This window comes from Bombus bifarius, unplaced genomic scaffold (genome assembly GCF_011952205.1).
Source record: "Bombus bifarius isolate JDL3187 unplaced genomic scaffold, Bbif_JDL3187 scf7180000007986, whole genome shotgun sequence".
Taxonomy (NCBI): domain Eukaryota; kingdom Metazoa; phylum Arthropoda; class Insecta; order Hymenoptera; family Apidae; genus Bombus; species Bombus bifarius.
Genome location: NW_022884368.1, coordinates 61,408 through 83,264, shown reverse-complemented (window position 1 = coordinate 83,264; position 21,857 = coordinate 61,408). Strand labels below are relative to the sequence as shown.

Below are 21,857 nucleotides of genomic sequence, written 5' to 3'. Positions count from 1 at the left end.
TTGCGATTGTGGGTAAATTTCTCAACAAAATAAGCAAACCATCTAAGACTTGACACAAAATATATTAAACTTGGAATAATACACCATGTGTAGCGTTTAGTTAGTATGCAACTAGTCTTGACGATTTCTAGATTTTTTTTCAGTTCCATAGATTTTTCAATGATGAGACATTTGACTTGTAAGCAGTGTTAACACGTCGTCATGTTCGTACTATGCCATTCCTTCGTGCAATGTACACCAACTCGACGAGGAGACTAGTTGCAGTTCGTTTGACGTTCATCCTCAGTACCCAACATAACAATTATACGGTACGATTGTTTTTTAGGCTTCGAAATATCGGTCCTCTTGATATGTTTCGCTCATTCGTTCTCTCAGATACTTTTTACACACAACTTTCTGGACCGGGTATAGAGTTGGCGATAATGATCTCTTTCATTAAATTACGATCAGCTTTAAAACTAATAGGTTCCCAAGACTTTGTAGAGAATGGATTCAACTATAAAAAAAAAAAAAGAAAAAAGAAATGAAAAAAGAAGAGAAAAAGATTTACAAATTACATTAAAAATATTAATTATTACTAATATTATTATATAGTACTACTCACGCTGCATCTGTTACTTTGAAGTCCTTGCTTATGAATATCGTACGGTGCAAACAGCGTATCTGGTCGTACAGGTAAAAATAATTGTGGTTCGCGTTTTATCTTTTCCTGGTCTAAAATCAAACTCACTACATTATCCTATCCATACATTATGCATATTATGCATACATTATAACAGAAATAAAAGCGGATAAACTTTTACCTTGTGGCGACTGTATGATATCTGGCTGATTGTTGAGTGCGTAGTCAGTGACCTGTTTCAACGTGTACTCGACAAAATAAGTATGATCCCCGTGTGTAACATCAAGCATCGAATTATTCCTCGAATCTGGAGGAGTAATTATCGGTTGTTTCATGTAAGGCTCAATATGAACCGGAGAAGTGGTACCTCTGCGTCGGTACATCACCGACATTACTAAAAGTGCAGTAATGCCAAGCGCCATGAAGCCGGTAAGAAATAGAATAATTGGAACCATGCTTACTCCCCTATCTAAAACAACGAATTACCAATAACACTTGATACATTCAATATATGATATTTCTTTATCCTTTTGAATTGCTAGGAAACGCTGAAATTATCTGAATTATCAGATTAAAAGATTACTTTCCAAGTACAATTTCTTACCCGTGTGCTTATCGGAGTCCTTTAGCATTATATCCTCTAACAGACTCACTTCGCTTCTTCCTTTCGCGTTTACGGCATAAGTAACGAGATAAAAATGTGTCGCCGGTAGAAGATCCGCTACAGCAATCCTAAATACTGGTACGTCTGCGGACACACTGGATGCATTCACTCTTAAATTACCAGTAAGAACTTCGTACGCTTCTAATCGAAACTCTTGCCTTAATCCACCATCGTATCCCGGCACACATTCCACTTCCAGGATCTCGGAACTTTGATTCAAGGATGCTTTTATCGTACAATTGTTCAGAGGATTTGGTTTCACTGGGAATGTAAATCAAATTGGTTTCTTGTCTGTACGATACAGACATCTGTTATGAGTTATTTATACATAGAAGTTACCTGCTGGAATGATTTGATAGATACAAGGCGCTTCCTGCTTTCCTATTATGTTTCTACCCCAACACGTTAGAGCTCCGTAATCTCTTTCAGACACTGGCGTGTAAACAAGTTCGCTCATTGTTCCGTTATTACCATCGAATTTCGCTGGTGCAACTTCGAAATTCTCGCCACTATTGTTGAACTCCCAGACGAATTCTACCTCGTTAGGATCAGCGTCCACCTCGCATCGAACTTTTACCGATTCTTCTAACGATGCTCCGATGATGGATACCTCTTTCGCTTTGCACACTGGTGCGACTAAACATTAGAGTCGAAAAGATTGAACAATTGTAGTGAAATCATTTATCAATTATCTTTTATAATATTTATAGTTTGAACATATATTTTTTTTTAAACTTACATTGTACTCGCAAAGTTACTACTGGACTGGTAGTTTCACCTCGGTCATTACTAGCAAGACACGTGTAATTCCCGGCGTTGTCTCGACCTATCTTTTGCAGTACGAGACTCTGAGTACTCATGATTATTCCAGCTGAATAATTTTGCGTTAACACCGCATCCTATGATTATTTAATAATATTATTAATTATTCTTACAATAACTGCTTAGAATAAATTCTTATTAATAACTGGTATTACAACAAGTAAGTAGGTAATATAACAAGTAAGATACTTACGTTGTGCCTCCATGTAATTTTATGGTGTTCTGGGTTAGCCCGAACTTTGCACTCGAAATATACATCGTCACCCTCCTTTATTTTTTCTGCATTTAGGGTACTACCCAAGTGTAATTGTACTTTAGGTGGAACTGTGAAATAAACATGAAATGTTTATCTGAACATAATTACTACAAATTTCGGAGTACTCACAAACTACGTTTAATTGAAAGAAATCTTCTAGATACGCGTCTGGCAGTGATGGGTTTTCTCCTCGGCACTTGAGGATTTTCCCGTGATCGTCGGGAATCGGTGAAAACATGAGCGTACTTAAGACCACGGAAGTATTACCACCATCGATTACCTGAATGATTAAAATTTTCATAAATAAAAATATCATGACATTAATTACAAATTTGTAGCAAAATCATCGACATATACTTTGCCATTGTGATAAATGGTGTTTCCTTCCATCCATGTAATTCGTGCTCGAGGATGCGATCCTGTTGTCTCACACGTGATGGAGTAGTCTTTCTCCGTTTCTAGCATCGTCGGTTTTAATAAAATTTTCACCGACAGTGGTTTTACTGAAACAATAAAATATCATTATACTATGTAAAATTAATACTTTTTATGATACGAATTTTGAATACCTACGATAAACATCTAGGAGAATAGTCTTTTCTAATGGAGGTATGAGGTTTGTGCTCCAGGCTCGACATTTGTAAGTTGTGTTACGATGTTCCCTTCTCAATTGAGGTACTGTTAATTTACTGACGACTAAGTTCTTTCCAATTTCCTCCAACTTACTGTCCACTTCTTTCTCATTGACCAACCAACTAACCACCGGTGTCGGTTTGCCTATGTTTAGAAAACGAATTAGAGTTGATCTTCAACAAATTTAATATCATATTTTTAGTACTAAATAATCAACAAAATAAGAATTACCTCCTCTTACTTCGCAAGATAGACCAAACTCGACGCCTACTTGAAGTGGACCTGCGGTATTACCCACAACCACACCAGAGCTGTCGTAAATTAAAAGCTGATAAGGTGGAACTGAAAACAATTTCGAAATAATTCCAAGAACTTTGAAGATATTCTCACGAACGTTAAACGCTTTTTCTATGTTATACACACGAATTCTTACCTATTACAGTGAGGTTCACTTGAAAATTCTTCGTGGGCGAATTTTTGAAATCTACTCTACACCGGTAGATCCCTTCATCGTCCAGTTGAACCGCTTCTAGAGAAAGAGTAGCCGGTTTCGTCACGGTAACGAAGTAAGCTCTCGGGCCAACCACGGTGCTGTCCGACCAATTCAGAGCTTTGTTAAATGCTCTTCCTCGCACGTCGAAACTGAAACAGTCAACCGTTTCAATATACCTTTCTAATTAAATGAAGTTTATTATTTCAAATGAATTTTCTAACTAAATCATCTTTCAACAGAAATAATACCTGTAAATCGGTTTCACGGCGTCATCGCGAAACCAAAGCACCATGTATACGCGATCTTCACGCGTGGACGGTTCAATGTCACAAGGCAATCTAGCGGTGCGTCCAAGAACGGCACTAACTTCAAAAGTTGCGACTGAAAAGAACATAGATAAAGAATTATATTTTTATTTGGTTTCTCGAGAATATATAGCAAATATATAGGTTGAATTTATCGGTAGTACCTCGTTAATTGTTTGTTGAATAATCGTTGAATAATTTACTGAAATTTAATGTGAACGGTTGCGATCACTTATGAAGTAACGATTCCAGAATATCTATGTACATTATTATTATGTAGCAAGTAGTACAAGTAAATATGTCAGACATGTGGCTGATCAATGTACACGAAATCTACTGAAGGCACGGCAATCTTAAGTATTTGGGACAAATACCTAGCGTCTCTACGTTCTAAGCTATTTCATATTGCTGGAGATCGACTTAAGTAGATGCGACCTATAGTTAGTTGGTCAGACATATATTTCCGACCAATCCTGCATACATCAACAACTTACATAAAATGTTTTCTTTGCGAAACTCTTTTTTCTACTCTAAAAATAATAAAAAAGAAATAATACCATAGGATCGTTCATCTGTTTCTTCAAACTTAACTGTCTTAGAATTTTCTATTCTTCTTTGTGAATATTACCCATTCTACTATTCCATTGCACAGCATAACTTTAACTATAACATTAACAACGTACCTAAATCATCGTCCTTATCCCAGTTCCCGGTGGCGTTCACGTACACGACTACAGCAAGCATGTAGCCGACGATGATTAGCTTGATCGTGATATCAATGAGCACCCCTAACGCCATCCCAAGAGGGAACGGTTTAAGGGGTGAGTTCGGTACATTCAGATCCGCTTTTTGCATAATGTCGCCCCGTACCGGCCTGTCCTGTGGTTCTCCTTTATTATCATTCCACGTCGAGAGGTAGACGGCCTCCTCCCACCTCCTCCGTTTCGTGTGCGATGCCCTCGACGAACGTACGATGTCTCGACTCTCTTCTTCTCTCCCTCCTCCTTTTTCACGCTATCTCTCTCTTTCTGGAGTAGTGACAAAGGGACAGGGCGCAGGACACGCTCACCGATTAATTCTGCCGCCGTAGGAACTTTTCGGCCGATTTTCCTCTACCCGTTCTCTGCTTAAAGCGTACATCGAGAACGGATTGTTCGTAATTCCAATGAATTCCGTGTATTGACCAGCGATATGGAGATACTTTTGCGTTATTCTCGTCGTCTTGATCGCATTCTTTTTTTGTTGTCGAATCAAGTCAATCTGAATATAAGATACAGCCTTCGTTTTGAGTTAGCTCGATTCATTTGCTTACATCGATTCTCAGGAGGTTGGAGAGCGTGAGAAGGCTGCAATTCAAAACCTCGATGGGTCTCGATGGGTGGCAGTTTAGTAGGTCGTAATACAAATGTGTTTAAAATTATTGTCGATTCACGAGCGTAGAGGCGCCGGCTCTTATTAAACCACCGATGAGCTTCGACAATGGCGATAACGATTAGGAGGACACTTTTATGCTTCTCTTACACCCTCGTATGCTCTCACAGAAATCACCGCTTTCGAGGGTGAACAGTGGGTATAATATATCTTGCAGACTCGTCAAGATTTCACGATGGAAGCCTTTGACCGCACTTCGAGAAGGAATTCGTACTCGTTCTATAGTCTTCCTCCGTGTATAGCACCTTGCTGGAGCTTCGATCATCAGTTTCCCGATTTTCGTCAAGGAAAAAATGAACGCACAGGGAGGATATTCGACGAATCACCTTTCGCGAACTTTTACGCGAGCACCATTCTCTTGCACTGTTTCGCGAACTGATTGGAAGAAACGTTTGTCCGTTTCGGATAACGCGAAAGCTTTCTCGACATTTGGAGGGTTGTTCTCTGATAAGGAAAAAGACAGTAAGATAGGGAGCGAGACGAGAGAAAGAGAGAGAGAGAGAGAGAAAGAGAGAGCCGGCCAGCGGTGCTTCCTCGTAACCGCGTCGTTGCAATGGACACGCTTTGCAGGCGTCGCTAACCCGACGACGATGAGCGCCGATCGATTTTCGTAAAGTCAGTCTGATCTCGCTTCGTGTTTCGACGCTCTCGATTCCCGCACGATATATAACCCCTGTGTGTAGCCTGTTCCGCGCAACGCACACACGCGACAGCCTGCGAATAGCAACGAACCTTCACGACGAGTCGCAACCCCTTCTTTCTACGTAGAAAACGATACGAGAGCTACGTTCAGGGATGTTCATCGAGTTCGGATAACAGTTGGACCATCACGTGATCGGAAAGACTCTTTGATCCTCACGACGATCTTCAGAAAACCAAGGGTCTTTTTTGATTGTTGATTTAGCGTTTTTGTGTGTGAACCGAAACAATATGGTTGTTAAGGATATGTTGAATGATCGATATATTTTTGATACTTTTCGATGAGATACGTGAGAGTTTATAGACATTTTGATAATTTTCGTTTAGAAACATTTCGATGTATTGGATAGATTTAAGTAGATATAGTTCTGTTTAGTCAGACGATGAAGTAGATCGATAAATTTAAAAATAAAGTACCTTTTACCTTCTTTGGATATCCACTTATCTTCGTACTCTTTACCCGAAATCTACTATGTTCTGAAATATAAAAGATTTCGCCCCGTGTTCGAGGAACTCCACGGGTGGTGGGAAGTGAGAAACTCTCTCCTGTTAATAATGACATTATATTTGAAATAGTAATGTTTACAACATACAATTGCGACGTTACTACAGTATTTTTTTGTCATTTTCTTTTTCTTCCTTTAAGATAATTGATAATGTTCTCGCAAAAAGAAAAAAAAAGAACGGTCACACGCATTTCGTCTCACGATTCATTCACGGTCGTAACGTGTTTTACAATTGCGTCTATTCTTTCCCTTTCGCTCCCTCTCTCGCACTCGTTCGCCCTTTCTCTCTCTCTCTCTCTCTCTCTCGCATCCTTCAACTCTTTCGTCGGGGAATGCACGGATTTTGCGAGCCGGGATCCACGTCTAATCGCATGTACTAACGTGTCGAAAAATAAACGGCGAAATTGTACAGTAAATGGATGTTCGGTGTTTCCTTTTTTCTTTCATTTTTTTTTTTCGTTTTTCCAAGTTTCCTTCGAAGGGGTAGGAGGTGGAGGCAATGGACAATAGTAACCGAGCAACAGGACCGGAAATTAATTTCATTAGTATATTGTCATATTGGTGTCTGCTTTATGTTCTAAAACGTTCTCCAGAAGATGGGCGAAACCGGCCCATCGGAAATCTTGGGTCACACGGACTACATAACTCTCCTTCTTTTTTTCTCTCTCGCGTGTTTTTAGTTGATTGCTAGCTGCCACTTCACGCTCGTTCACCTTAACAATAAGCAATAAGAACAGGACTTAGCCAGTCGTCAAACGCCACGTGTTCGATCTGCCTTTCCCTTTCCCTCTTTCTTTTATATTCACTCTATATGCGTGTATTTTTTTCGATTTTTCCCTTTTTTATTACGCTTTTTCTTTCCTCTTGCCCCTAGCAACGACTACGAGTAGTCTCTCTCTCTCGCTATATTAAACGTACTGTGACCTATGGACTATGGCACTTGGTGCAACTAGTTCGGATTTCTTGGATACTGCTTATACGTGTAAGGTACTTAATTATTATCATTATTGTTAGTTATTTATATATATTTGTATTTATATATATATAATTTTTATATTTATATATATATATATATTTATATGACACAGGAGAATTCGTGCGTTTCATTATGATACAGGCGTGCGCAAGGCGATACAGTCAATTTACTTTGCGATTTTCTTTTTTTAATCAGACACTTTTACTACAAAGTTTTTTTAATCTTTATAAATCTTATCTTTAACACTTATTATTTCAAACTATCGTTTAAGTTTCCATTTCTTCCGTTTCTTTCAATGAGAAATTGAAAACGATGATTGGAAGAAAGAATAGATCAAGAATAGATCCTGTTCGAGGATGATTTAGCGTTACAACGCACAGACTTTTTTGATTTGGTAAAAATACCTTGGCTGCATCGCCTTGGACAAGAGAGTCGATCGAATTCAATTATCGAATTAATATCTTTTATATCTGCTTACGGGCTAAGGGATCTATTATACAGTTGAATAATACAGTTGTTGTCGCCGCGCGAACATTATAGAACGCAGGAAAAGATCGAGTGCGGGTGCGAGTTTTTATATTTGAAAAGGAAATGATCGTGCGTACGCTGTCTTCCTCTCTCCTCACTTCTAGAATTCGAGTCGACATTTCGATCACTAAATTTATTACGTTTACATGCTATACAGTCCGTCGGTTTCGCCTAGAAGAAAAAGAAAGAACGATTCTCTTCTATATCTATAGGCCATTGCTTGCTTTTCTGTGTTCTTTTTGTTCAAATTAATAATTAAATAATATCATTGTATACCTTCTTTATGTATCCAAAAACAAAATTCATTCTTTCAATTCCTGTGCAGACGTTTCTCTTATGAATTTCCGCATTCCTGTGCATGTATAGTACCTTGAACGTACAAATACATCGTTTAGCACCGGTCCTTACTTTCTTTCTTTAATCTTTTACCGTGTGAAGCGGAAAATAGTCGAGACAAATCCACACACGTTTAATACTTTTACAATACGCATAACGTCGTATTGCTTCCTCCGCTCCAATGCATTGGCACTACGCGCGGAATCGTGTCGCTTTAATTTAATTTCGATTAATATCTTCAGCATAGAGTCGTTTCTAGATACATCGACTTAGATTACCTCTTCTTTCCTCCTTTTGCTATATCCTTTGATCATTTTGTGTGTCGCGGCAACGTATTACATTTGACGATCTTACAACTAGTAAACGCGAATTATGTGAAAAAAATTAGTTTGGTTTATTTGTTCATACAAAAAAGTCTCATTGAATACTCATTTAACATCTTATCCCTTCTACCAGTATTGTTGCCGCATTTACTTTTTCTTCGCGGTATTTCTCTTATGCAACGTTAAAGCGTGGAAATCGAGCTTACTTAGCTAAGAAACAACGAATCGTTTGAACGCGCGTCTCCTCCTCTCTCTTGTCTATTTAGAAAAGTATCTTTAAGGAGCAAAGTTCCTCGTCTTATGGCTCGTATATCGATATAATAATAATAATATTGACAATAATAATAATGATAATAATAATAATAATAATAATAATGATAATAATAATAATAATAATAATAATAATAATTGTTATTCGCCGCTTTTTTCGAACGATATTATATATACTTAAGTAAGATAATTACGCGTGACGTATTTACAAATTGAACTTATTGTACATTTTCACGATCGACGTCTCGTGAAAAATAGATGTCCTCTTCTTCTTCGCTTATAAAATCCTTTCTTCTCCCTATCCTGATATCTCGTCTTTCTTCCCTAACTTGCACGCGTGCAACTCTGGGCGTTTGTCATTTCTCTTCTTTCTCGCGCATTACTTTCTGTTGCCTAGATTTAGCCTCATCATCGTTTCAATACGAATCGTGCAAGTCGTAAGACGCTCTCGTCTATAAGACACTATTATTATAATACCAGCCCTACCATGTATCGATATACAGCGAACGTGATCATCGAATCAAGGAATATACAGTTCGTTCGGTTCGGAAGCACTGAACGCTCTATGCATCGAGAACGCGGCGATCCATTTCGACCGCGATCGATAACAAGTAGACCCGAGAATACAAAAACGATTAACTTATCAATTATCATTTCCACGTATCGGCGTGTTGTACTATATGAAAATACAATATAAGGCTGCGCTTATGCGTTTCACCCGCGAAATCGCAACTTAATCTCCTGCTTGCCGCTTCTTAAACCTTCATCGATTTCAATGTACCGAATAACAGCGATAATGATATTAACAATATCGTTTAAATTATCGTACACTTCTATTGTATTTCTTATTTTGTTCTTTTTACAGAGATCAAATTTCAAAAATATTCTTATTCCATTATATATTCTTTTCTTTTTTTTTTACAGAGGATCGCAGCGTTTGATCGAAATAAGATATAACTGACATAGGGAAACGAAAAAAGAAGAGATACATTGGATCCGATGGAGGTTTAATGCAATAAACGATACACATCTGTTAATAAAACTGCGTGTTTTCACCGAAACTTCTCTGAATGATATTTGAGCTGCATGAAAAATTCACCCCGGCACAACTTTCCGTTGTAAGATATCGGTATCGATTATACGTAATATTTGCTAAGGGCATATATCTGTTAGATACCGCTGTATGTATACTATAAGAGCTTTTTTAGGTGTACGTTTCTTTAAGGCCATGGCATCTGTAAATCTTCCTTTGTATTACGTAAAAGTGGGAACTATTTTCAAAAAAGTTCGGGATTATTTTAGTCTCGCAAAATTGTCTGTCTCTGTCACTTATGTACTTACAATTCTAATGTATAGTCTTAATCATAACCGTTTCCATCCGTGAACAAGCATAGCATTACGCAATCGTATACCTACGAACAATACACAGTTTAACAATTTCCTTCCCTCTTTTCATAGTCCGTGAACGAAATTGCACAAAAAGTTAACGAATATAATTTATATTATACGTGACAATGTAATTCTTATATGATTCATTCGAAATTTTAAGGAAAAAAAAAATAAAATACGAAAACGTGTTCTTTTTTCCGGTTAGGATATCATTGGACCTGTTTGATCTCGTAAGTTTGAGGCTATTGAAAATTTGCATTCTCCTCGAAAGGTTTCATTTGCGCTTTTACATGATATTGCTGCAAGTGCAACAAAACAAAAAAAGCCAACAATAATTATCAGCATCGATCATAATAAGGATACGAAAAAAAATAAAATAAAAATTACAATTGGTAATAATATATTTTTTTATAATAGTATAATCAATGGTGTTTATATATTTATATATATATATATATAATTATATTTATATATATAATGGGCAAATTAATATTTACAGAATACGTTGTGGCATTAGCTTTTGCGGGTTCATGTTCCACTCTGGTTCTCTTTTCTTTTTATTCTTTCATCCCTTCTGCTTTGCACAGTTTCATTTATTTATATCTATATATCTCTACATATAGCTTTTCTCCCTGCCGCAAAAACGAAACCGAGAGAACTATGGCAACTAACGTAATTAATGGCAAGTTTTTTGCTGTTCGAAAGATCAGAGTAAAACGTTTCGGTGGATAGTGTACACATGGAATGAAACGACGAGAAAAGAAATAGAGATATTACAACATAATGCAAAATGAACAAAAAAGGCAAAATAAAAAAAACAAGGAAAACAAGAATTGATAAATAAAATGCGCATTAACGTAAGACGACTTAATAATAAAGAAAAAAAAAACGAGTTAAAAACACTTTACATTCACAATAATTCGACAAACAAACATATCGCATAATATACAATAATAAATGAAACTAAAAAGTAATACAATATAGAACTATCGCAGATTCTCTTTTCATGAATATTCACAGGAAGAATTTTGTATACGCGCCAATTTCTTTTTAAGCTCTAAATGCTTTATCGAATGCATATATGTGTACACATTCAACGTTAAATTTCGTTACTCTTTTCTCCTTTCCCCTCTTTTATCCCTTTTTTAATACCAAAGTTTTACAGTACTTCAATGATGTTCTCAGACAACAGAATAAATAAATTCTTCTTTGGAATTTTTCTCTCTTTCTTTTTATATCCAGTGAAGATCGCCTGTTCTTATATCAATGAAGTTACAAAAAATTCAAACATAACAGAGATTTCTATTGCTGATCTCAAATCTTAAATTCTAAACATCCAACAACAAGAAACAGAAGAAACATTTGAATCGTGCTGCAGCCGAGTAGTGAATCATTCGATGATTCTTTTTCGCTCTTTTTGTATTTTCCCCCTTTGTTTTGGAAGTTTCACGTTTGTGCAAAGACATTGTGTAATATTCGTTTCTTTCTTTCTTTTTTTTTTTCATTTTTCTTTATAGATTTAATCTCTCGTGTAACTCTGGACGTGCCTGTGAGATTTCAAAAATAGCCGGTATGGAAGCCACAGAATCGTTCCATGAGATTAGCATTTAGGAAAGTAAAATAGTTCGTTGCACGTTCAAAAACGCGTTCCAAACGGCTGCTGCGCAAATCAATGTTCAGAATAAGAATATTATAATTCAACATACTTTGAAACTGTGAGAGGATAGAAAAATCACAGAAAAACGCTCGTTCCCCCTTGAATAATCGAACAATAATAATATCCATGAGAGTCGGTGTTATGAAACGCACAAAAAGGGCACATACATAAAGAGGTCGCCAGTTCTACTTTTATAATCCAATATTCATTTCTCGTAAATACATAAACACATATTTAACATTTTGTAAATAATACTCGAGATAGTACTAAGAAACAATCGACAGATAAATTTTGATAAATATATTACAACATAGAGAGCGTACAAGAAAATTTCGGTTTCCGTTTAATGATGTTCAAGTGTTATAGATTTTTTACTTTTTTTCTTTTCTATTCTTTGTCTTTGTTTTGTAAGGAAATTTTCTTTTTTCTGTAGTTCCTCTCCAAGTTTCAAATATCATTACAAAAAGAATTCATATCTTCCAGATAAATGTTTTTTTTAAACAAAACAACTGAGCATAAAGACTATCACTCAAAAAGAAAAAAAGAAAAAAGACCGTAAAAAGTTTGCGTTTTAATGTGCACATATGAAAAATGCCTTTGACATACGTCCTTAATATTTTCAGTGAACATATCATGTTAGACATTATATATAGTTATACTATGTATAGTATGACACTGAGGTGTATAATACTACAGACCTTAGGTCAGTAAGTTCAAAGGCAATTCTCATGTACCATTATCCATTTTCTACCAAATGATATACAAAAGTACTACATAGGACTGACTTGTAAAATTTTGTTTCCGCAACAAAATTTTACCACAATGGTTTTGAATATTTTGCCTACTTATTTTAATATAGTATCATTTGAATAAATGGATGTGGTGGCGTCTAAAATTATCGCTAATAGGCGCTTTTTGTTCATTTTCTTCGTACAAGAGCCAGTAGCCCTTGAAATACAATTATAATAATATGATTAGATTTTACCGCTAACATAATATTAAAAAAATCGGATTACTTTAAAAATTCGAGATTACTTTTTTTTTAAAACTGTTCCTTGGACAGTATATCGCTCTTTTTTTTACTTTTTCATAAACTTTTCCTTTCCTTTCTTTTCACTGGTATACATCAATGCACATTACGTAAATTTCTTTTAAATTTACTTTTTAAATATAGTATCGTCATATTATGCACTTTCCCCATCGGGCAACTTAGAGCCATCACTATTCACAATATGGATAGTAGAATTGAAGAACTGTATATGTGTATTATGAGGTACACTTACATTGCAAAAAAGATTCTTAGAATTGTACAGGTCTTTCAGTTCCATTTTGATTATTCCAGTTGTGAATTTTACATATCACATTTTTTAGACATCCGTTTCAGTATGTCATCATTGATCTTCATTTTGCTTGCGCTCGCCTGCCATGCTTCAAAATTTGTACCACAGATTTATCAAAGCCGCACTTGTCCTATCATTTAATTATTGTAACTGCTTCTAATTGTTCTTCCAATTTTTGTCTTCAAGCTAGCTGACTTCATTCAGCATGACCAACAATTCCATTGTTATGAATACACAATATGCACTTCTTCATGTGTTTCTCTATTTTAATGCACTAGTGTGTTAAGTTTCATTCGATCGTGAGTGAGAAATCTTGTAGTGGGCCTTCCTCACAACTTATATGAGGTTAAAGTGTTTTTGTTCAAGTAGCAAGTCATTTATTTAATGCTACTGTCTATTCGCGTTTATTAACGATACGATTATACACAATTTACATCCGCGACACTGTGTTTTATCGTAAGCTTAGAGAATTATTCCCTTTTATCAATGCTGTTGCATTGCACAAACTTTTTCATTGTTTAAACAGTTTTCTTTAAATATCGTCACGATTGTCACGTGTCTTTTTCCTAACGGCGTATACACATACGTTTTTTCTTAATTCCATCTTTTTACACAAATCCACTGCACTTTCTTTGCTTTATATACTCAGTTAAGAATTAAAGAAACTTAATGGAAAGAGTCACATCAAAAGTTTATAGCATGTCTTCGGTTGATTAATGTTTAACCACAGTACTTTTTTTTGTTACACGTTTAAATAAATTTGATGTTATCTAATTAATAGATTTGCTTACATAAGAAATTCATTGTCACTTATTTTTCTTGATCATCGACGTCTTTTTTCTTTTTCGTTGCGGAGTTCTTTATTACGTAATCACAAGAAATATTATTTTTATCTTGTGAAATTGCTTTCAGCAAAGAGCAATGAAAAAAAACAAAAGGGAAGAAATCAGTTTCCTAACAATTTTCCTTCTTCCAAATAAAACTTGTGTTGCATCAGATGAAGTTGTTCCTCTATATCTGACCAAACATAAATATCAATTAACGTATATCTGTTTATATTAAGATATACATCAGAATGGAGAGTACTAATTTTTTCATAAAAAATATACTATCTCTCCATAATAATGACGATGACGATAATGATAACAGTATGGTTCAACGAACTTTCACTTATATACTCACGAATATAATATTACAAAATAATGAAAATGAATGTGGTAATTTCAATCACCGCGATGATGGTGAAAATGAAGCGAATAACGATAATGACGATGACAATAATAATAATAATGATGATAATGAAATTATCATTAATTGGAATACGTTAACAATAACGATAGCTTTACAAAATAACAATCACAATGAGGGATGCGAAGGAACAAGTGTCATAATAAAGAACTCTGCAACAAACTACTCCTTGTTTGCAATGCATGGGACTTACAGACTCAGTGTTGATTGTTTTATTTAGTTTATGTTAGTTCCTAGTTGACCATAAGTGTATGTGATTCCATTGGTGCCGCACTATCGTATAACGTGTCTGTATCTTGTGTAGGTTCACCCTGAAGTTGACATTGATTACTCAATGTTCCAGCACCACAGTCACAGAAGAATCTGAAAACAAGTCAATTACCAATCTGTTACATGCAAAAACTTTATGGTACTGCAACATATTTAACATTATAAATTTCTTTTGGTGGATATTAATATTATCAATAATATTTACCGGTCATGTCTAATGAATTCTACATCGTGTCCAGCATGACAGGTTTTTATGCAGTTTACACAAATTGCATTACGATCTGTTGTATTGCATGTTTGGCAACGATAGAAATCATGCATAGGGAAAGAGGTATATGACGAAATTTTGTATAAACATTGGCCGTTCCCGACCGCCTTTTCAACTGCATCTTGATTATTAAATATTTTATTACCTGCAAAAATAAAAATCAATGACCATCTGTTCTTTCCATATGATTTAATACTATACATGTAAAGAGAAATATGTTAACCTCTAGTTGTTGGTTGTACTCCACTTGCTAAACATAGACCGCCGAATCTGTTATTGAAAATTTGATTAAATTCCAACGTAGCAGTTGCATTGTTCGTTATTTCGACACCGGCTGCCAATCCATCAAAAATTCGGTTTCTCCTTAAGACAGGATGGGATTGTGTGGAAATAAGCACTCCTGCTTGAGCATTACGAAATATATCATTTTCTTCTAGGACACCTACGTCGCAAAATGAAATACATGATTATTTTAATTAGAGAAATTTACTAAAATTAAAAATAAATATAAAATTTACCTTTGCCACCATTAAATATACAAATTCCACCATCTCGCCCATCGAATATTTTGTTTCTTTTTAACGTAGGATTACTATCTGTTTTAATCCAAACTCCAGCCATTGCATTATCAAAAATTTCATTTTGTTCGAGTAAGCCTAATCCACTATTGTACACAAGAACGCCACCATTTTGACCACCCCATATTTTATTCCCGCGTATTACTGGATTACTTCCAGTCCTAACATTACAAGACAATTAATATAGAGAAATAAGAAAACATAATATTTGTTTTGTGATACAATATCTTACCTTATTTGTACTCCTGAATACAAATGATTGAAAATATCATTGTCTTCTAGTTTACCATGTCCGTTATCATAAAAATAAACTCCAACTTGTTTTCCGCTATGAATACGATTTCTTCTTAATACCGGCGTCGATCCTGTAGTTATCCAAACACCTGCTAATGTATTTGCATATACTTCATTCTCTTCGATTAAACCTTGTCCCTTTTCATGCACGTATATACCACCATGTTGACCATGATGTATTTTATTATGTCTAACAATAGGATCCGAATTTGTTCTGATTTGTATACCAGCTAGTGCATTACCATAAATATTATTATGTTCGATCAAGCCTCTTCCTTCTCCAAATATATATACTCCCCCTTGATGACCATTATAAATTTCATTTCTACGAATAGTGGGATTTGAATTGGAGGTAATCCAAACACCAGCGAAATTATTCGAATGAATTTTGTTATCGATAAATTGCCCTAATCCATTCTCATGAACATAAATTCCACCTGTCTGACCATGGTGTATTTCACAATGTACAACCGTTGGGTTAGCACCAGCTTTTACTTCAAAACCTGCTATTCGATTATTATGGATATCGTTAGCCTCGAAATACCCGAGACCATTATCAAACGTAAAGATTCCGACATCCCTTCCGTGATGAATATGATTTCTTCGCATGATTGGATTTGCATAATTCTTCACCCAGATTCCTGCTAATGCATTTCTAGAAATTTCATTGTCCTCGTAAGTTCCTTGTGCATAATCAGTGACATAGAGTCCAACATTTTCACAATCCGATATGTCACAATTCTTCACTACAGGATTCGCTCCTACCCCTGACACGCAAACAGCCGCTCCAACTAAAAAGTCGGAGAACCAATAGTAAATTTAAAAATAAATAAATCTAGAATTCAATAAACAAATTATTTTACAATCTAGACGTGTTGCTTACCAACACTCGAACTCCTAATAATACAATGATCAACCGTGGGACTGCAATTTTCACCAACTTCTAAACAATAATGTTTATGATGCGGCACTGTGCTAGTAACATCTGGGGTAAACTTTAATGTGAGGTGGCCGGCATAAGCTCGTTTTGCTCCTTCTACAAACATAACTGTAGATTCACTTTCTCGTTCTAATATAACAGATTCTGCCACATTTCCAGGTGCTGCTCCGATTAATGCAACGTCGCTGTCGATTACAAGAAATTCGCCTCTATATATTCCAGCATGTAAGAAAACTAGATGTTGAGGTGCTTCTTCTGTTACCTGGGAATTGTTTCCACAACAATTCCCTTGACCACTTGTAGTTGTGCTATTATTTGACGAGGGGCCACTATTGCTTCTATATTCATCTACATAATCTAATGCTCCCTGAACTGTATTAAAGTATGGCAAATTCCGACCTTTAAACTTCAAATCCTGAAATCCTGGCCTAACATGTACTCCTCTATATAGTTGTCTAAAGCTTTCTTTCCATGGGTTTGGATAGTCTGATTCATCCGGGGAAACAAATTCAAATTTACAAGGTGCAGGATTAAATAGTGGTAAATCATATTCATAGACTTGCTGGTAGAGGGACTTCCATAGTTCAGTGTCATTTGCAATTGTTTGAAAACGTTTGCAAACCTGGGAAACTCTACATAGATCTTGTTCCATTAGATAATTAAATATAGTAAGCAGCACTTCATCCGGTAACTCATACTGAAGATAATGCGCTGCAGTATTTGTATTTGTACCTGTAAAATAATGAAAGATTTACAAGATTCTTTCATTAAAGTAACATCTAAGATGACATTTAATTACTAGAAAACATACCATCTGTGGATAATGAACAAGTCCGCCTAGGTCGTTTTCTTGCTGGTAGAGAGGAAGAACCAAGAGTGGCTCCTATACTACTGCCACCTGAAGGAGGTAGGGCAGAACTGGTACCAGGAGCAGGATCCGGATGAGGTGGACTTTTACGTCTTAGATCATATGGGGATGAGTGAGAGTGTGATGGAGAAGGTGATGGTGCTGCAACACCAGAGACGCTGGGTGACGATCCTCTTCCACCACTTCCACCCCCACCTCCACCTCCTCCTCCTCCCCCTCCACCACCAACTCCACCCCCAGGAGGTATCTGATTTGATGCTGAACATGGCAAGTCGCATGGCTCGGCTGGAAACCAACAATGTTACAACTACTAATATTGTTATATTTAATATTTTAATACATATATTACATACCAAGTATTTATCAAATTTATAATTAATTTAAAATAAATGAAAGAATAATTACATATTTTATATTACATGGATAATAATCACAGTCATATTAATTTGTTCCGCTTTATGGATGCATATTTATTTTGAGTCTTTTAATCATAATTGATTTAAACATGTTTTGACATCCATACACATTGGCAAATTTATATTAAAATCATAATCAATTATTAGGAACATAGAGTGACACTAATATATGAATTACTATTTAATTGACAAGATTGATTACAAAGGATAAATTTAAAGAATGATATGTAGGAGATGAAGTCAGAAATAAAAAACACGGACAATTTATGAAAGATATTGTAAATCTTGGAACATATATCATTTTCTATGTTCAATGTATACATGTAACTAATTTTATTTATTATTTACTATATATAGTCCTTGCCTATTGGCACTATATATAACTAATTAATCAACCATATTTTAGGACAGAAGTATTATTATTATTATATTCAGAAAACAATAGCAACATCGGCAATTATGTATTAGGAGTACACAATGTGGTTTGGGAAAGTAGAACATTATACTAATTTAACAGAAAATCTATGGTTAGTATAATATCAGATTGAAAGATGCCTGACCTTATGCCTTGATATTACAGAGAGATTATCGAAATCGAAAGAAGTATCGGTTGTAAGTTTTGTACAGCTGAACGATTAATAAATGAGAATTATAAAAAAAAAAGGGGAGTGGGGTGAGAGGAATAGACTTTGAGCCGACATTCCAGAGTAAAAATTGACGATCGTGAAGTACGCGATATCATGATCGATGTTAGTAAAAAGAAGGGTGGTGATAAAACTGGCGAGCGTATGTTGATTTTGGGTAAACGTCAATGAGGCATCGGTTCTACGTTTTTCGGCCATCCCGAGTCCGAGAAAATCGTGTGAGAAGACGTGTGGGCAGTGGGTTTGACGGAGTTGTCGTTCGTCCTAATCTCTAAAGTGGGAATAGAATTGATGAGAAGGATTGAAGTTTGAATTCGTAGCATGCAGAATCGTTTGGATGATTAACCAGGGAATATCGAAGTAGGTGAAGGCAAAGAAGTCTTTCGTCGAGACAGGTGAGCAGTGAACCGAGCTCCGGATGCAGAGTTCTCTTACCCGAGGTGGTTCTCGAAGGCAGAGGAATTCTGTTTGCACCTTTTCTTCGGGATCTTCGCACGTAATTGCGCGACGATGTAAACGACGCACTTGGCATTTTTATCGTGCTTCCCGGAAAATTATGCGAGAAACGGTAAAACAACTAAACACTAAACAATGGCGACACTTCCACCGAGCCCAGCGGCCATCTTCTCATTGACGGTAGGACTGCCGACTGGTGCCAGACCGCCAATCGGATGAATTTCTGTTCTCCCCTCTTTCCTCGCCGACCTCCCTCCTACCAAAGCGATCCTTCTCTCTTGCCTTCTACCCCTTACCGATTCCCTCTTCTGCAATGGATCGCGACACAAGCAACCAACATCAGTATGGAGTTATGGAGACCATGGGCCGAAATACCGATTTATCCTGCATAACCGCAATTCTATCATGTTTCGTTTTATCGGTGATGTATGTCGCGAGTCTCTATGTATGGAATTCTCCGTACAGTAGGTATGTATGCCGATTAACAACTGGATAAACGTTAATCTTTAAATGTCCATTTTGTTGAACCGTGTATGCTCTCTCTATCGGTCCTTTAACAGTGAACCACAGGAAACCACGAACAAAGTGTAACTGTATTCACGTCGGCCGAGAACATGAATATGTCTACTCCTTGGTTCTCCCATTCACGCAGTCGCTTTTCTGGACAAGAATCGAATCTACAGCGCCTCTATTGGCGAACTTTTTCTTTCGATTTCTTCTATAATTGGCGCGTCATTTCAAATCGACTGTGTCAAATCACTATATCGATAACTATTTACTGCCAATAATATTGATTTCAAATGTTTAACTGTATATTTTTTAAACATTGGAAATTTTATTATAGTTCCGCTTGACATTAAAATCCTACTTCTTTTCGGAGAATTTACTGTTAATCGAAAGTTTTAATTAAAAAGTAATACTTTAAGAAAAAGCGCAAAATCAATAAAACACTAGTGAAACTTTTTTTATTGCAGGGAACATCCTACTGTAATAAAAAAAAGATTTTTTAGCGTTTTTATTATGTCCCTTATATCTCCTGCTTTGTTGTATTTTGGAATAAATGAAAAAGTATTTCAAAAGGTAATTATATATAATGATATAATTAATTATATAGTAAAGTCCATATTGTAATTTACAACTTTTAGGCAACAATTTGGGAGTTATTGGGTCTGCGATGGCCTGGTTTAATTCAAGCAATTGTGATACCATTATTATTAACAATGATACTATTTCTAGGGCCAATATGTGTACAAGGTTTCAATGGACTTTGGAGACTATATACTGGTTAGTATTTTGGAATGATTATAGAAGGGCCCAAATATTTAAATCAAATAACTTGATAATTATGAGACTACTTTATAAATATATATTTAATGATTTTAGAGCCTATGTATTGGCTTGGGAGTGTACGAACAATAATATGGTGGAGAAATCTAGTAGTTGCTCCTTTAGCTGAAGAATGGACATTTAGAGCATGTATGTTACCATTGCTTTTGCAATGTTTTACACCAACTACTGCCATATTTGTATGTCCTTTATTTTTTGGTGTTGCTCATTTTCATCATGTAGTAGACAGGGTGAAAGCAGGCATGAATCTGAAACATGCCCTTTTTATATCTTGTAAGTACTTTCGTTTAATTTCAATTTAACTCAAGTATACTATTAAATTTGTCATAATATATTTTTGATGTAGGTTTCCAATTTGCGTTTACGACACTGTTTGGTGCATATGCTGCCTTTCTTTTTGCTAAAACAGGTGTAGTATTTTTACTAACTATTTTTTATTTGATTTTATATGTCTTTTTATTTAAAGATAATTTATAACTTTTTATAGGACATTTAGCAGCACCGTTTACGGCACATTCTTTTTGTAATCATATGGGATGTCCTGATCTTTCTGAAGTTGTTGCAGTTAAAGATCCTTTAAAAAGAGCTGGATTGTTTTCTTTGTTTGTAATTGGATTAGTAGCCTGGTGTTTTTTATTGACACCAATGACAAATCCAAGATTATTTTATAATAATTTATTTTGGCATAAAAATTTTATATGAGTGTGATTTATTTGCAACAATGTCACTAATGTTATGTAAATTTTTTATAAAAAAACTAGTCTAACTTGAACTGATATCGTTTTAAGAATTTATATTGCATGATATTTTTTAAGAAGTATTTGTTACTTAACAAAATGTATCTCATACAAGTTGACGAGACTGTTTTGCAAATTATATAATAGATATAATTACATATAAGTGCAATTTTATCAAACACAGACGTACTTTTATAAGTTAGAAGCTAATCAAATTCGTGTAATACAAGATTTTTTAGTTCTAATTTTTGTGAACATGTTTTGTATAATGTAATTATTATGCAAAAAGGTTACCATAGGCAACTTAATCATGCAATATAGAACTAATATAAAATCACCGTAGTGCCTCAAATTTAATTCAATTTACATAGTTATAATCATGAATGCCAATAGAACTTTAGGCAAAGTTCTTAAAATAAAGATGTTAATAAAATATTGTAAAGTTAAAAAGATATGACATTGTTACAATAAACAGTGTGTTATTTTGAACTGATAAAAAAATTGTTATTTCCATAAAAATATATCTTTTTGGAAATGTTTT

The 21,857-nt window shown here is 35.3% G+C and overlaps 3 protein-coding genes across 6 annotated transcripts; 1 reads left to right on the top strand and 2 right to left on the bottom strand.

Moving 5' to 3' along the window:
- Positions 1-43: 43 nt before the first annotated feature.
- On the bottom strand, positions 44-6,031 carry LOC117205091 (hemicentin-2). The gene is made up of 14 exons (XM_033443171.1): positions 4,479-6,031; positions 3,739-3,871; positions 3,431-3,639; positions 3,229-3,339; positions 2,938-3,141; positions 2,722-2,867; positions 2,494-2,644; positions 2,302-2,432; positions 2,026-2,185; positions 1,626-1,922; positions 1,227-1,547; positions 804-1,091; positions 605-714; positions 44-496 (listed from the first exon to the last, which is right to left on the bottom strand). The coding sequence occupies exons 1-14, from the start codon at positions 4,648-4,650 to the stop codon at positions 383-385; spliced, it is 2,547 nt and encodes an 848-aa protein (XP_033299062.1). The 5' UTR covers positions 4,651-6,031; the 3' UTR covers positions 44-382.
- Positions 6,032-6,469: 438 nt separating this feature from the next.
- Positions 6,470-19,343, bottom strand: LOC117205088 (F-box only protein 11). Of its 4 annotated transcripts, XR_004487183.1 has the most exons (10): positions 19,212-19,343; positions 17,660-18,001; positions 16,792-17,580; positions 15,847-16,699; positions 15,555-15,775; positions 15,260-15,478; positions 14,974-15,181; positions 14,692-14,861; positions 8,212-14,341; positions 6,473-8,106 (listed from the first exon to the last, which is right to left on the bottom strand). XR_004487183.1 is itself a non-coding variant. In XM_033443170.1 (9 exons), exons 1-8 carry the CDS (start codon positions 19,306-19,308, stop codon positions 14,732-14,734), a joined length of 2,859 nt encoding a protein of 952 aa, XP_033299061.1. In that variant the 5' UTR covers positions 19,309-19,343; the 3' UTR covers positions 6,470-10,276; positions 14,692-14,731. The 4 variants fall into 4 exon arrangements, 3 of the variants coding, with proteins under 3 accessions (XP_033299061.1, XP_033299059.1, XP_033299060.1); XM_033443170.1 differs by having other exon boundaries at positions 6,470-10,276; XM_033443168.1 differs by having other exon boundaries at positions 6,473-14,341.
- A 167-nt stretch (positions 19,344-19,510) lies between these two features.
- LOC117205095 (CAAX prenyl protease 2) lies at positions 19,511-21,817 on the top strand. The gene is made up of 6 exons (XM_033443177.1): positions 19,511-19,700; positions 20,207-20,312; positions 20,378-20,516; positions 20,616-20,852; positions 20,926-20,988; positions 21,067-21,817. Exons 1-6 carry the CDS (start codon positions 19,546-19,548, stop codon positions 21,279-21,281), a joined length of 915 nt encoding a protein of 304 aa, XP_033299068.1. The 5' UTR covers positions 19,511-19,545; the 3' UTR covers positions 21,282-21,817.
- Positions 21,818-21,857: the final 40 nt, after the last annotated feature.